The sequence below is a fragment of the Corapipo altera genome, unplaced genomic scaffold (assembly GCF_003945725.1).
Source record: "Corapipo altera isolate COAL_440 unplaced genomic scaffold, ASM394572v1 49, whole genome shotgun sequence".
Taxonomy (NCBI): domain Eukaryota; kingdom Metazoa; phylum Chordata; class Aves; order Passeriformes; family Pipridae; genus Corapipo; species Corapipo altera.
The window spans coordinates 6879229-6896086 of record NW_020884879.1 but is presented as its reverse complement, the minus strand read 5'-3'; the positions used below and the strand labels follow the sequence as shown (position 1 = coordinate 6896086).

Below are 16858 nucleotides of genomic sequence, written 5' to 3'. Positions count from 1 at the left end.
ACATTCCTGCCTCTAGCAGCACACGCTCAAAATTTCACTTCCTCTTTCTCACAGGGCTGAATTTAAGAGTGACACATGAGGTAGTGGGAGGATGAGAGCGAGAATACGTGCCTGTAAGGAGCCAACACCACCAGCGGCAGATCAATGAACATTTTTCAGTCTTTTCCCTTTAAACCACTGTAATATTTTTATCCTTTTTTTACTGATACTAAGCATGCAGTTCAGGGAATAGTTGCAGGAAAGGCTAGGAGACAAGTATGAATGGGAGGGTGAAGAGAAAAGGTGTCGGGAAACAGATACCGAACCACGTAAGTTAATTCGGCTGCTACAATACTATTTCCTAACTTATCCAGCAGCCTCAAGAAGAGAGTAGAAAAACTACTGGAAACTGAACACTGAACAAGCTATGGCAACTCTGTCATGACTCAGCCATGTCCATCTGTCTTATAGGATTGCCAGAAACTGGGCTGCAAAAGGAAATACCACTTCCTTTACTGGATGGCAAAGGGAAGGATTTCTTGAAGGAATGGTTTGGGGTAGTATGTTTTTTGTGGGGTATGGGACTTTTTCTGAAAACCACCTAAATCAGTGAAAGACCTTCAAATGACCTAGTACAAAACCCTAGTACTTGTTAGAGCATATGAGTATTCAAAACCAATATTCAACATTAACAGTGTTTCTCTCAATGAAAGATTACTACAATTTTTTACAGGGCTGATCTTCATCAAGACAGGACATGGTTGTATAAGTTCTTATCCCACTTTTCTTTTGGAACACAAATGTTTTCTTATTGGAGAAGAAATAGGTTTAGTCTTCAGCACATCTTAACAGTAGAGGCCCATTCCAAAGATCAAATAATGCTTAGAGCCAGGTTTTTGCCTGAATGTAAAATACTTCTTATTACAGGTTTATAGGTTTTTAGCCCTTGAAATGCAACTTCAGCTTAACAACAGTGATTTTCAAATTACATTTACTAGAATGATGTTAAACATTAGATACTTGATGATGAGGATGGATGATGGCCTGGAAAATTTTCTGAACAACAGCAGTGGTCCATTGATGCAAAATGCTTGAAAACTTCTTGTATCTATTAGCAAATCTCCTCTGCCTCATGGAAGGATGGAGGAAGCACTCTGTCTCTGATTACAATCCATGTGACTGTGGGACAGCATGCACATATGGGATCTTATTAGCCATTCCTGGCTTTCTCCAGATCATGTGCTTCAAAGGCACAAGGAAAAAAGTAATTATTTTTCCCTTGTATTTCCTACATTTTATTCCCTTTTATCCATTTTAAAAGCCACTGTCAGACTCCAGGAAACAAACAGTTTAAAAGTCATCTCCTTCCAAAAAGTAATTGGTGTTCTCAAAAAAAAAAAAAAAAGAGGCAGCAGTCTTTCTTGCAGGGCAGACCACATAGTTCTTATTCACTCATATGCTGCAAGCCAAGGTTGGGCACTCACAGGCACATCCCATCATGTGTTTGGTATACCACTGGCTCTGGAAATCCATTTATCCAGTGGCAATGAGTTCTACAGCTTAATTATGCTCCCTGCGAATAAGTACTCCCTCATATTCATTTCAGCTATGGCTTTACTGTGGTTTCCATCACACCTAGAATGTGTCCCAAACACTTAAAAGTAATAAAAAGTTATAAAGCAGAACTTAGGCTAAAACAATTAAGAAAAAAAATAAATCCCTGAACAATTCCCCCACCCACCCATCTTGTACAATGAAATCACGTTTTAACCACTGCACTGTCCCTGAAGCTACACTAGCCATTTTCTTTTAATGTTCCCTAGCAGGGTTACCACCAGCACAGCTCCAGCTGAGCCACCAGCATTTTCAGCAGTGTGTCTTCTAATCATCCTCAGAATAGCCAGAAATAAGTTACTGCTGCTTTGAAACAGAATTTACATTAGAAAAAGTCTGTCTCTTATTAGCTAGGCAGAGTACTGGAAGCACCAGCAGCCAGTTGTAAAACTTCATTTGTATCCAGAATTCCAAAGCCATTATTTAATTTGTTTGGAAAAAATGTAACTCGGAAAAAAAGCCAACAAAATAATTAAATAAGAAGACGTGTTTGTTATTAAAGGTCCATAAAAATGCAAGTAGACTTGAAATCCAAAGGATCTGAAAATTAACACTGCAAGTACATAAAAAGAAAAGCATACTGAATAGGGCTGGCTGGAAAACAACAATTCCATTTTGCTAAACATTTCAAGGCTTTGAAATTTGTTTTTGTTCCAATATGAAACAAAAATGAGACTTTCTCAAAGTTTTCATGAAATGAGACTGAGAGAGAGAATATTCACTCCCTCTGGACCTGAAAAAATCTTCCCAACAAAGTTGTCTCCAAAATAGATAATGTTTCCATGAAACATTCTGGTTTTGATGAAACAGCATTTTTCAACAGGAAAAAAAGTGTCAGCAGAAATACCATAGCCATTCTAATAGCAAAGGCTTATCTAGATCGGAGGCTTGTACGAATAAATTATGTTGAGAACTGAAACAATCTAATTATATTTATATAGGTCCCCATGAGAACACTGTATCACTTTCCCTAGAAAGATACTCTGTAAGATACTTTAACTATTTAATTTTTTTTTTCTGACTGAAGTTATTTTGTTTTATTCAAAGAATGTAAAAGGAACCACAGAATAAGCAAAATCTGAGAGGTACCGTAAGTCAATTTGTTACTTACCTGAGAGGATTTTTCTATAAACCTGATGACATTCTTATTTCAAAATAGGATTTTATATATTTTTTAAGAAACTTAAACTATAGCTCTAAAGCCATACAGACTTAAAAGAATTAAACTCTCATATAGTCAGAGAAAGCCTGTGCTTGAAACTTCAACCCATACTGGGCAGCACTGTAGAAAAGCTTACTCCAGTAAAAAGTTCTGCAGTAGAAGGGAGGTGAACTAATGTTTTTAAGTCTCTGAAACTACTGAAGAAGAAGTAACCACTCACATTTTATTAAATATTGCATACAGCAATTCCTTTCTCTGCTAAGGGTGTATTTGTGCGTTAGCTTATTTAGGCTATTTTGGAGTACAGTGGGGTCAAGTGCAACTGGATGCCCCAAAAGTAGCAATAAGGACATTTAATTGAACAAAGACAGGTTCAGTTGTTTCAAATGTTGGTCACAGAAATAAATAAAAAGGCAGATCATCTCTGCCTGCCACATCAACCAATACGTTCTCCCATTAATTGTTCTCACCTTCCTCTTGTAGCTCTCTGTAAAATTTTCATTCCAGCTAAGCAGCAGAATTTTCCTTCCCATCTCCCGCAATACTGTTCAATGTCATCTGTGGAACTCAGGGACTGCAGCTGCACTTCACTGAACATGCCATAGGCATCCTGGACAAGGAGGCATAACCTGCAAAACATTCCTCTGTTACTCATTGGCTTGTCTTCAAACCAGTGAGCAAATTTCTGAAAACTGTATTACAAACTTCAGGACAAGGCTTATGCTCTACGACATATCAACAAAACCAAGAGATTTTGTTTCATTAAAGGTTTTCTCATGTACATTTTCAGGAGATAAAACAGCCATGAAACAGAGAAGTATGACTGAAACAAAGTGTATAAGGCTTGTACTGGCGATTAGATGAATTAACTGTTATGCACTATGTAGTTTGTGTACTTATAAAGAAAGAAAGTTGAGGTTTTGCCTTAGTTAAGGTGATTTCTGCAATGCAGACAGTGCAATGACAGAAACATACATGTGTGTACAAATATAAAAATTCTGCTTAGAAGTAAATAAAGCAACATATTTCACAAGTAATAATCACCAACACTGAAACTGGCAAAGCAAGCATTACATTTCCTATAACATTTTTTTTTTAAGAAAGAGTTCTGAGGAGGCAAAAAAGAGTGAAACATCAATTTTTCTTTTTAAAAAAACCCAACATGTAACTGCAAATTGGTATATTCAGTATTGGGTATGAGGAAGCCCAGAGAAACTATTTTAAGAAGGTAATTAAAGAACCTGCTAAACAAACAATTTGATTAATCTATGGAAGATGGGGGCTGTAAGGCTGGGAAGTATTGCTTAACCAACTTGCTGGCATCTTGAGAAGATATTACTGTTGTAAGAGATAAGGCAAAGTCAGTGGATGTCATACATTTAGATAGTCAAAAACGCATTTCACAAGATTCTGCACCTGAGATGAGCAGCCACGATAGCATGAGTCATGCAGGGCTGGAGGAAGGAGGCTGCTGTCTACAAGATGGGTTTAATTGCCTCAGAAAGAGACAGTTAAGCATGGAAACTTTTCAAAGGGAGGCAAAAATTACCTTTGAGGGTAGCACATGCATCTTTATTTCTATATAAAACTCAGGGGTGCACTAGGGAGCAGAATTCTGTTCATTTCATGCCAAAACTACCTTCCCCAGAGTAGCACCATTGTTCACAGCAAGCCAACTCCAACTGCTTTTGGAGCACATCATGTAACATACACACATCCTGAAAGCATTCAACAGTAGTCATTATATCTTTATAAATTGCATTTTAAATTAAATTAGTTCCTACATTGAAGAAATTCATGTATTTTCTTTGCCTGGAAAAGTAGGCATGTGGAAGACCATTAATCACACTTTCCTTGTTTGTTATGAACTGTCTAACTTTGGCTTACATCCTAAAGAAAGCTGTATTCAATATAAGATACAACCCCAAAGGCTTTCAGACATCAGCAGTTATGAGAGCACCAGCTAAGAGTGCTCATTTTTCAGACTCTGGTGCTGGTTTTAAGGAACAGGGAGGGGGTAGGACTGGACACAAACAAAGGCTCCATATGTCTAGCTATGAGGGTCTCATACAAACAGAGTCATCACCAGAAAAAAAAACAAAACAAACTAAAAAAACTACATTTGCCTGCTGCTTTCCATGTCAGGACTTTGCAATCAGTTAAGAACTCCCCTGAGTTTTAACTGATTTGACTGAAACTCCTTGTGATGCTGTTTTGCTTGGAAAACCAGAGCTCATACGCTCTGGACATTTCTGAAAATCAGATTGAGGGGAACCGGAAAAACAAAGCAAACAGTTTTGCCTATGTTAACAAAACATTGACTGTTAATTGTGAAAAATTAGGCCTCCATATCTTGGAGCAAGGAAGGGGCAACTGAGTTAGCTCAGATCAGATCAGTTCAGCAGTCTCTTAACTGATCACTGGGATTTCTCATATCTTTAGTGAGACATAACTGAACACAAGTAAGTTCCAGACTAGCTGGCACCAGGGTCATATTAAATCCTCTGGGACATGTTAATTGCCCAAATAAAATTAGCTTGGTTGGTGCTGAAGACATCAGTCACTAAAAGTGCATTTTCCACGTCCTTTTAAGTCAAGCAATGAGATGGTTTCTGTCAGACATAGGAGTCTCAACTCCCCACATCCCCGGCCACAGATTTCCATCCCTTTGTGGTGGCAGCATGAATGGCTGGGACAGGAAACTGATCTGACCAAAACAATTCTGTAGCCAAATCATCATCATCATCATCATCTGAGTTCCTTGAAAAGTAACTCTGCAGAAGTAAACTCCTGTGTGCATGGAGTACTACTTCTAGACAAGGATGTATTTTCCTCGAAGCTCTCACTCCAGCTGTCCAGATGCAGCACAACATCTCAGGTCATATGATGGGAGAACAGTCATCTTATGACCAAGCTCAATGCACTGAAGAACTGTGTAATTTGAGGCTCCTACCACTAATGTTCCCACTCACACTAGAAAAACATTCATGATTATTGGCATCATGAAGCAACATAGGACAGCAGAACCTATAGCATCAGATTCCAAGTACTTTTGTTCTGTCAGGTTTATACACATGAGCAGATAGACACTATACTACACTTGTTCTAACAGTATCCAAAAGATAGCCATGATTTCTCTGCAACATGCATTTAAAATGAAATGCATATGTTCACTCCCTTGGAAGACAGAATTTCACAAATAACCTTCAGATGCCCAATTTCAGACTAAAAGAGGAATATCCCAAACCAATGCCATGAAGAGAACTTCACAAACACATGGTCCCTCCTTCACCATTCTTTTAAAACAGTATGAATGAATGATGACAAAACCTTGAAATGCCATAGGTATTTAATGACAGGTGACAATTGATTTTCCTACTTAATGACTATGATAAAACCAGTTGTATCCCACAACAGACTCAGTGATGCACTTGGAGAACTACCCTCCTGTTCTTCAAAATTGGTTCTGTTCTTATCGATATTGTACATGCTGTCAGCATCACTGACAGTAGTTCAGCTGCACGCAGAGGCTGTTGATTCACGACCTTAACTTCCCCACCAGCACTGTTTTTTTCCTTGATTTCACTTCATTCCCAGAAAAGTGCATGTGTATTATTATCCCATGTTGCAGTGTTGCTCTCATATTACAGCAAATGTGCTTGCAAATTAATTTTCAGTAGAAAGTCTAACTGTGATTTAAGCAACAGCTTGTCCCATGATTTCTTCCCCCTTTGAAGCTCACTACCAGGATAAAATTCCACATCTAAATTATGAGACGAGTTGCAAAGCCAAAATTAGTATCTGCCCCCCAGGAATTCAGCATTTGTGTTTTGTGCACATCTATCACAAACACTTTTTTTTTCATAAAATGTGGGTTTGTACTGAATCAGTTAATCAGGTTAAACATACCTTTACAAATGCCCTGTCAGTATGCATAGTAATGAACTGATAAAAAAAAAAAAAAAGACAGGCAACATCTCCAATTTAATCAGTGGTGCTTGTGTGTGGAGGAAATAACGGCCATCTTTATTTTTGGGACAACAGGATGCAACACTGTGTAAGACCTCAGTTTAAGATATGGTTTTGGAAATTGAAATTTCTCATGTAAAATAGCAGAATTCACTCCAGAAGAGTAAGGGGTAGCAGGAAAGCCAGTAGGGGAGCAAATGTGGGAGAGCAGACTAAGGAAAAGTTGAAGTATGATGCATTAGTAATAACAAAGGGGCGAAGATAGGGAATGATAAGAACTGAGGCAGAGATTAGCTTTTTTTTTTTTTTTTTGAGTAATGACACAGTAAGTCTCATGCAAAAGCTTGGGAAGATTTTGTTAATTTGTTAATAGCCAGGAGCAAGGATGGGGGCTGGGGGAAGATGAAACTGATTACTCTGCATTATTTCTATGACTGTGTTGATCTTTAGGACAAAATGTCTCACAGTAGAAATCTGGAGAAGTTTACAGGATTACTGCCATGCCCTTCTCCCAGTTAGTCACTCTTCATGGGTAAAGGGTAAACACTTCTTTTACTATTACTTTCTTATGCAAGAAAAATCATACCCCTCCATACTGCTGCCTTGTATGAGGCAGCTGACTTTCTGGAGAGGTAAGGGCAACAAAAACCTTCTTCATTTTTGGTTACCTCCAGCCTCCTCAGCAGCTAGTGGAAAAGATTAAGAAAAGGAAGATCTTCCTGCAGAGGAGATGAAAGTGCATGGAGGCCAGAATGGACTGATTACACAGGTACTGCCTTTACCGAGTCTTGTGAAAACAAGCAGCAGAAATTTGTCACAAACAGATCTTAATCAATAAATAATTGTTTTACCCTTGGGTAGGAGGACAATTGTGTGGCCCACAGCGGCTCTTCTCCATGCACAGCTAAGCTGTGCAGTACAGCATGAGGAGCAAGATGGCCAGGCAAATACCGTCACCTCTGCAGAGCTCTGCAGTGACTTCATTAGTTGCTCTTTCTTTGGAAGGGAGAGAAAGAGGGGAATGGGAAAATGTCTGAAAACTAATTGACTTGTATTAGCTCTGATATTTGTTCATTCTTTATCTGAACCATCCATGAGACAGCTGCTGCTGCTTTGTTTGTCAGAAGGACTTCTTATCTCTGTGAGGTGCGGTCCTAGCAAAGCATAAAGCACACGTACATAAACACACATAAACAAAAACCCCCTCTCCCTTCATCACCAGAGGCACAACACTACCTACACAACTCCAATTCAGCAACTTGTCTGGTCAAGTCTCAAGGTGGAGCTGATTAACTCCTGCTAATATGGCTCAGATTCAAATTGTAACCTGCAGGACACCACCCTACTGGGATTTAATTTCTCCCTACCCTATGAACTCCTTGCATTCACCATACCCATACTGCAACAGAAAAATTAAAGCTCAGGGCACAGGGACAACCATCCATCTTCCCTACCCCCTTGTAACACAAGCAGAATTTCTCTATTAAAAGAACAATATTCACCACATCATCCATTGCTTCATGCTCCCTTTTGACAAGTACGTAGCCTTCTTTAGGGAGACACAAGATTCAGGGGTTTCTGCTTAAAATCCATACTATTTGCTGTCACTAAATAGTGAGTGAAGCTCTACAGAATATAACTATGGATTGAATAATACAAACACAAATTAATGATGGTGATAACTAGCTCCTTCTCTGAATAGGTACAGAGGAAAACACAAGCACAAGCACCGTTTCCAGTTTTTAAGGGGAATGTCAAGCTACAGTAAGAATCCTGGTCATAACTCCCTCCAAGTAGAGACATTTCTAGCACCCAGGCTGGTGTTCTTGTTTGAAGCAGTGAGATGACATAAAGAGTGGTAATTTGAAAACTGGAGGTTTAAAATTACTGAAAAGCACAGTTTGTGATCATGTATGTTTTTATTGGGCAACTGTAGAAGAGCCCAGAAGGAAAGAAAGGAGAAGGCAGCTCTGGACCTCGCAGAAGTATAGGTGGAAACTGCACATGTCAGAGTATCACCAGGGAAATGAACAAGTCTTATCTCAGCATCTCCAATAGAAAATATGTAGCAGAGGCCTCTCTGGTCTCAGGAAAGGAAACTTTATTTTGCAGGCACTTCCTAACAGAGGATTTCTGTAACATGCTTGCAAGTAACTCACTACAGTAACTATACCAAGTCCATAATTTTGGATTTTCCTTGCTTTTCATTTACAATTTTATACATTTGTAAAAAAAAAGGAGTGAGAGTGGTTATAAAATAACTGTTTATTTTTTTTTCACTTCCTTGAATAATCACTTCAATACAGACTGGAAAATCAAATGCAACTTCCACAAGGTCTTTCATGATTCCCCGCCTGCTGATTGCTTTTTCCATTTCTTCATTCAGGTTAATCCTTCCACCTACTATTTTCTGTCTATGGCCTGAAGAAGCAGCACTTCTGTGGGAAAGGGCTTTTCTGCATAGGAAGAGACCTGTATGAGCCAAATGTGTCAGCAGAGATACCTTTTTAATGTAGAATGTGCACACAGAGAACAGAGCTCCACAGCACTGTAAATGTTCCCACTCAAAACATGGAACATCACCTGCCTGGTGGGAACTACATACAGCTTGTCAGGAATTGGTGTAACATGAATGCCAGCTTTTTGTATTCACCATGACAACCACAGCTTCACATGTGACAATTTTTTCAGCATAAACCATTTCTTACAAAAAGTTTCCATGTGGCACCAATGAACTTTTTAAACTCCCCAGCTGACACTGTCTCTAAGTGCACTTTTGAATTAAACTGCTGATGTGTGTGTTTTATGTGTACACAGAATTTCTCTCAAAAGTAAACAAAACATTTAAAATGATAAAAAGACATTCCTGACATCCACTCAAACCCAATATGGAGCCTAAGCTGTAATTTCAAACAGTTACATAGTTGCACTAGAAAAATATTTTCAGTATCATGGAGAGCTTATGTCAGATTCAAAAATGAATACTGAAATTCTTCTACATTCATAGTTTAAATCCAAAGTAATTATGCTATGTAAGTCAATTTTTATAGTGATAGTTGGTTTAGAAGACACAGAAAGTTAAGGAAAAATAACTTCCTAAGTACTGCCTAAAAGTTTGTATAAAGCTTGGGCATCAAGAAAGCAATAAGGCCTTCCTGCCTCCTTATCCCCCTGGCATCTCCACACTATGTAGCATGTAATTCACAGTCCTTCTGCTAAGATCCATTCCATAGAGCTTGTAATGTAAATAAAGCCAATTTTGGGTAGTAACAAAAAAGCAAGTACATCAGATCACCCCATCTTGTTTCAGACTCACTGTGCTGTTAACTGCATTGGTAAAAAAAATAATGATGCAAACACTCCTCAGGGTCCTCAGTGCACCATTACTTCAGCATGGAGTCCCTTTAAAAATCCCTTGTTTATTTCAGTATACAATTCAGAGAAATTATTACTTTCCTGTATGTCATGATTTACTAATAAAGAGTAAAAATGTATATTTTGGAAACTTACAGGCTCAGCTGAAAACTGCAAGTCTTTCTTATGGATTATGTCCAATAGAAAAATCATGTTCCAAATATAACATGTAATTACCACCCAGTCATTTCAAGTACTTATCTATGAATCTGAGGAGGGGTTCTTTGTTTATTTTCTTAATCTCAACACTTTGTAATTATTGTTTTGGCATTCAAGAATTCCAACAGTTGGCGAGGTGCTGCCAAAAGATCTTTTCTTGCAAGGTGCTCAGCACCCTCCTTTCCAAGAAAATCAGCATTCGGTTGCTGGTTCTGGCAATGTGTCACATCATCTTTGCCATGCTATGTTTCCTCCACGCCTCAGTTCCTTATACGTAAAAATCAGAATAAAAGTCCTGTCTTCAAAGGGTGATCTGAAAGCAATAGCTGAATAATATGATTATATCTAGGAGGGCTGGTCCACAAAGTCTATTATGTGTGCTAGATCCCATTTGAGTTAGCAGTATCAGTAGCAGGCGGCTATATATATATATATATGGAGAGAGAGAGAGAGATAGAAAGAGGGCTTCCTTGCAGTATCAACCCATTTCTTTCACACTACAGGACTTAGAGAACTCTCAACTCACCCTGCAAAATTCACACTGAGGGCTTTACAGCTTCTGGAACGAAGCAAGAACACTGTTTGCAGCAGTACTGGGGTCCCTGATCTTTCAAGATTGTATTATTTGTGGATTCACCAGATTTACTTCTGAACTACAGAGACCATGAATGGGGTCCTAGAAGATTTTATGTAAAAACTAACATACAGTGAGTATTAAAAAAATAACTGTCCATTTTAGTGGGCACAGAACATCCTAAAATATATTCTTTGTAGCATAGCATTGCACATGCACTTCCCATGGCATGTGAAAGGTAAATGAAATATAGTTAACACTGAAGTATTTCTTACACAGCTGCGGATGTATTCAATAAGACATTCTGCTGTGTCAATACCACATCACCCCACTGAACTAGCAGAAAAGTATAATATTCATCATAGTCAAGGGCAGAGTAAAAGAGCAAAGAAGAAAAGCAGAAGTGAAATCTTGCTGGGGCTCCTTCCCCAGCAGAAAGGCAATTTTCCCTTTTCTCGCAGGGCCTGCTGGTTCTGTTTTTCACTCACGCTGTTTTGCTTTACTCTGTGCTAGTGGCTGCCTCTCCTAGGTGTGTTTCTAAATGAGGGAGAGGGAGCGTGTTTGTGTGTGCATGCCGTGTGTTTACAAGAGTTATGGTAGCAGTTCTCAGCAGTCCAGTGAGAGTTCTAGGAAACGGCCCCTGTTATTTTATTCTCGGTCAATGTCAGCTCATGTCAGGCAGTAAAGATCACACAGGGCAGCTCGCTCCATCTCGCAGTCCTGGCCGGAGGCCTCAATGGGAGAGGGAAAGGGAGCGAGCTGCGAGTGGGCGGAGAGCCTTCCCAGCACTCTACCAACCACTGCAGGAGGAATTATGATAAACACCACTCTGGAAACCAGATACAACAGTACATTGTGTTCTTCTTCAGAAAAACAACCCGACTTCAGCTCACTTAAAGTAAACAGTTAATCCTGTTTATCTTTTTTTTTTCTTTCTCGATGAGTTGTTAACAGAACAATCTCTTCTGCAAAGCAAATAAGAGATCCGTCCCTTAAATTCATACTGATTTTTTCTTCCCTCAAAAAAAAAAAGCAGCTCGATATGTAAACTTTCTACTATCGGCAAACAGTGTGGAATAACAATCTTTCTTGGCTTAAACTGACTTAACTAAGCAATGCCAAAACTGAATGAAACCTTTCCCTCACTTACATATTTTATTTTGGAAAACTGGAGTCCCAAACAGACCGTTCTATTCATCCCTTTTAACTATTCATTTTCTGACAAGAACAAGCAAAACTGGTTAAAACAAAAAAAAAAATCAGGATGCGTGTTGTCCTTGCCACTGGAGCACAGGGTGCCTGGGGAGTAGAGAGTAGCTACTGAGTAGGGGGTGGCTGGTCCCAGGTTTTCTCTGAGAGGTGAAAAGAGAGGAGTCAGACTAATTGACTGCAACTGAGGCAAAAAACTGTCATCCTCTTTTTCAAAATATATACTTAATGTCCAAATTCATGATGTCCCTGACTTTCAATAATAAGGGTGATTAATTAGAAAAGCAGATGGAATTGATTATCTTGTTTTGCTGGAGTCACTACAGCCTACCTATTAACTGCTTCTTACTGCGGACTCCAACCCAGCTTTCCACTGAAAGCTACAAGCTTTCCCAAAGGGAATTCTAATTTTTAGCACTCAGGAGTTTAAATAGTTCTGAAAGTCAACAACGAAAGTGTGCTTAACATCCCCAGTCAGTAAAAATTTGTTGATTTAGCTATTTATAATCATAAAAATACACGATTTGACAAACTGTAAGAGGAGAAGGAAAATATTTCCCTGTTTTATTTTCACTCATTTTGCAAGCTCCGAGATTCTGGGTTTTCTGTGCAACCAAAGTCATCAAGTGCAAAAATGTAAATTCAGGTATGTGAGTGAAAGTCTGATTTTATTTTTAATATTTTACACAAAAATTTTTTATATCTTTCCTGTTCCCCCCCCGCCCCCTGCCTTGAGATCTTAATTTAGTTTGCATTTATTTTTAAATCTTTTGCAGCAGTTGCTGAATTTACATCACTCTGGTGAGCTCTAACGTGACAGGGCCAGAGAAAGCAGAGCTATTTCCCATTGCACAAATGAGCTTGGGAGGCAGCTATCAGTGGACAGGGCCAGAATCCCAGAGGAGCAGCCTCAGGCCTATTCCTCCCAGTCCACCACTTGGCCCACCACGGCCTCCAGCCAAGACTGGAAGAGCCAGTATTGCTAGACAGGACTGCTGTTGAACACTTCATCTTGATCCAAGTGCACCTTGTCATTTAACCTGCACCCTCCCAGTGCTGCACCTGCACAAGAAAAGCATGGTTGCCCCCTCATGATTGTGAGTTTGGTCTACCAAATTCATCCCCAAACTGACAGAGGGTCTACAGCAGTATCTGAGAAGGATCCAACTTGCACCAAGGTGCTGCAGCTTTGAGCATGGTGGTTATTAGCTGTAGAACTGCAGGGAAGAAGCAATAGAGTTTGGTAAAACCTTTCTCTTGGAAGCCAGAGGAGAATGTGGTGGTGCTACCATCTCTGTTTTTTGGGGAAACTATTGGGCATAGGAGAAGAAAGCAATAAATCCAAATCCTTTAGAGTGCAGTTATAATCCACGTACCAAAAAGGACCCTCTTTTTTTGACCCCATAGTGGTTGGCTACCATCACACCCTACTTCAGGAGGGAATGTATCAGCCAAGAGGAATGCAGATGAAAGGTGAATCAACTGGAGATGATTAGAAGATGATGAAGCAACATCAGGAAGAAAATGTGGAAGGTGAAGGAAACAAAGATGAGGAGGAAATGTTCTCTGATATCACCTCTTTTCCACTTCCTTTCTTACACTTTGCTGTTTTCCATATCTCTGGTAGTTAGAGATTAGGGGGGAAATACCAGTCTGTGGTAACACTAGTATAATTCCATGGATGACCTACAAGCATTACTGAAGGAGCACTTTCCCTAGACACATTTGGATTTCTTATATAAGAAATTATGGACACAACAAGTGCAGCTGAAAGAGAGTTGCAGACAGTAGCAGTTTTCCCAATTTGAAAATGAAAAATAAATCTTTGTATACCCTTTTAAGCTTTTATTTGAACTCTTCAAAATGAGAAATCCGATTTTCAGTCATAGGTCAAGCAACGCTATATAAATTGCTTTTAAATAAGCACTAGGTTTGGGCCATTATCTAAAGATCACTTAAATTAATATCTTTCCATTGATTTCAATGAGCTTCATTTCATACTGTATAGCAGGCAGAGAAAACACCTGGGCAGCCTCAGTAACATTCCTCCATCTTAATTTCATTCAATAATTCATGCAAATTCCATGCTTCTCTTTTAAACTATCTAAACTGAACCTCAATCAAGGATCAAACACTGAAGCAATTTTATGAACATCACACTTAAATTGTCATATAACTTCAAGGAATCATTTTTAGCAGGATCAGAACCTGGAATACAGCATCCAGTATGTAAAAAAGATCTTAAATCTGCCATGTTCTTTTTTTTTTTTTTTTTCTTTTTTTTTTGGCATTGATTTGGGTAATCCTGTAACAAGCACAGAGAAGCTCTCACTTCTTTCAGCACTTTGGTTATCTTCAGATACATAAGATTTCAAATATTATGTGTGCTAGTGGGAAGTGTCCTAAAAGAAAAAAAATCTCTGCTACAACATCTTAATCTCAACTGCCCTGCACATATGTTTGTCTGTATTTTATATCTCATGCATGTAGAACACTATTTAATTGTAATGACATAATCAGTCATTACACTGGATTTTGTATAATAACTCTGGTAAAATACTGAGAAACTACACGTGTGGTATACTTGATCCTGATTTTTCCTTCCCCTGAAAGTAAGAACCTGTTCAAATATCAGTACAGCATAGTTTGTTCCCATTATTTATATTCCAAAGAAAAGAAGAAAACAGGACCAATCTAAGGAAAACTACAGGAAGAGTATAGAGAGACAAAAGATAATAATGCAAATTAGAACTAGATTAGGGCCCTTAGTAAACCTATCTACTCATGCCAAAAGAGGTGATTTAATATTCTGTGGTTAAGATTATGGTTTTGTGTCTTATCCAAAAGAATATCAACAATAGTACATTGTTCTCCTACCACCATGCTGGGGATGTTACAGCCTCTGATGTGATTCAGCACTTGAAAGGACAAACATAACTAAACGTTTGGATTTTCCTGAGCTGTCATCCATTGCAGGCCAGCAGGAGATACAACATCACAGCCAAGATAACAAGATACCTTCTGTCTTTTGAACATGCAGTTTCCTGTTGATAGCATTCTGTACTGTCACATTTGCTGTCTTATCCTCTTTTTCGTTCACATTTGTCACAATGTCACACATTCCTTCTCTAATTCAGTCTTCAGGGTACTGCACCGAGGAAACGTCAGGACAGGGACTTCTCCGTGACTGCAGAGCATCTGAGATCAGGGTACACACCCTAATCCTCACTGGAGCATCAGTGTCACAAAACCAGATCAAAGCTCGGTGCAGCCATTTAATCATCAGTCGCTGCTGCTTACGCTTTTTAAGCACAGGCAATAGGACTAGTATTTGAATTTTCTGAGTACTGTCAGCATCTTAGCAGTTGCATTTTTCCCTTTCAAGCTTTCCACTCGAGTAGGATCTCTTTGTGTATAAGCATGTCAAATCAGGCTCCTAAGGCTGCCCCTCCAGCCTGGTTTCACCCTCATCCCCAGAAAAAAGCAATCAGGAACCATCAGAGGGAGGTCTGAAGGTTACTTTAAGGTGGTTCCTTTCTACTGGACATGTGATACAGGATGCAGAGAACCACCAGCACATGAAAATTATGACACTGTACACAAATATAGGCCATACTTTCATGCACTGCTTGTTGTCATGGAATACGCTGCCCATGGTGTTATCTCCACTGCCAGGTAATGTCAAAAAACTGTGATTTTGGATCACTGTGACACTATGTAACTCATGTACTCCTAAGGTGAAACATGAAAGTACCCTAAACTTAAATATGGAAATATGCTAAAACAAAAGCAACAAAGCCTTCAAACAATATTCTCAAGAATAGGAGATGAAATGCCTACATTTTTAATAAATGTGCTTTCTGATCACCCACTTATAAAACATGTTTCCTAAATTCCCCCACTTCAAGAAGTGTGAAAATATCAACAAGACAGAAACACAAAAAATGAAAAGATAGTAAGTGAATCCCGCTTGGATTAATTTAAGTATTTTGCTTTACCAATTTAAAGAAACTAGGTTAAAAAAAATCCTAACCAAAATGGAATTTCTAAACAAGTGGTTTTGGAGTAGGAAAATGGCATTGTTTCAAAACATAGCATTTCAGCAATTTCACAACTTTTCATTTGCTTGTACCAAGCTTTTCATAAGTTTTCATTATTTTACAAGTTGATCTGAAAGAAAATTATTTCTTTGAAAAATTTCCAACCATTTTTCCTAGAAATATTTTTCAAACCTCCAATGCAGTAACTATTCATTAATTTTCAGGGCTTTGTTTTGACAAAACATATTTATTCAGCACACTGAAGAATATTTACCCAAGCATGCTTGTGAGTAGAAGCAATACTGAATGGTAAGAAATAGAAATGCAATATATAGATGTCTTCCCCCCTCCTTCTCTCACAACAACTGCAGAAAGACATTTGAACATATGTACTGGGTTTGCTGGGATTGAGTTCATTTTCTTCAGAGTAGTTAGTATGGGTCTGTGGTTTGGATTTGTGATGGAAACAGTGTTGATACCACAGGGATGTTCTCGTTACTGCTGAGCAGGGCTTGCATAGTGTCAAGGCCTTTTCTGCTTCTCACTAAGCCCCACCAGTGAGGAGGCTGGGGATGCACAAGGAGTTGGGATGGGACACAGCTGGAACAGCTGACCCCAACTGACTCAAGGGATATTCCAGACCATATGGCATCATGCTAAGAAGGAGAAAGAGGGGAGAAAATTCAGAATGATGGCATTTGTCTTCCCAAGACACCATCATCCACGATGCAGAACTTG

General features: G+C 38.9%; 1 protein-coding gene across 3 annotated transcripts in view; it reads right to left on the bottom strand.

Annotated features, from left to right (window-relative positions):
• SPIDR (scaffold protein involved in DNA repair) overlaps nucleotides 1-16858 on the bottom strand; it is a 200107-nt gene that overhangs the window by 24042 nt on the left and 159207 nt on the right. For all 3 annotated transcript variants that reach the window (XM_027638539.1, XM_027638540.1, XM_027638541.1), the window contains exon 11: nucleotides 3226-3384. In XM_027638539.1, coding sequence (XP_027494340.1) covers nucleotides 3226-3384 — 159 coding nt within the window. The remainder of the gene's footprint in view (nucleotides 1-3225; nucleotides 3385-16858) is intronic.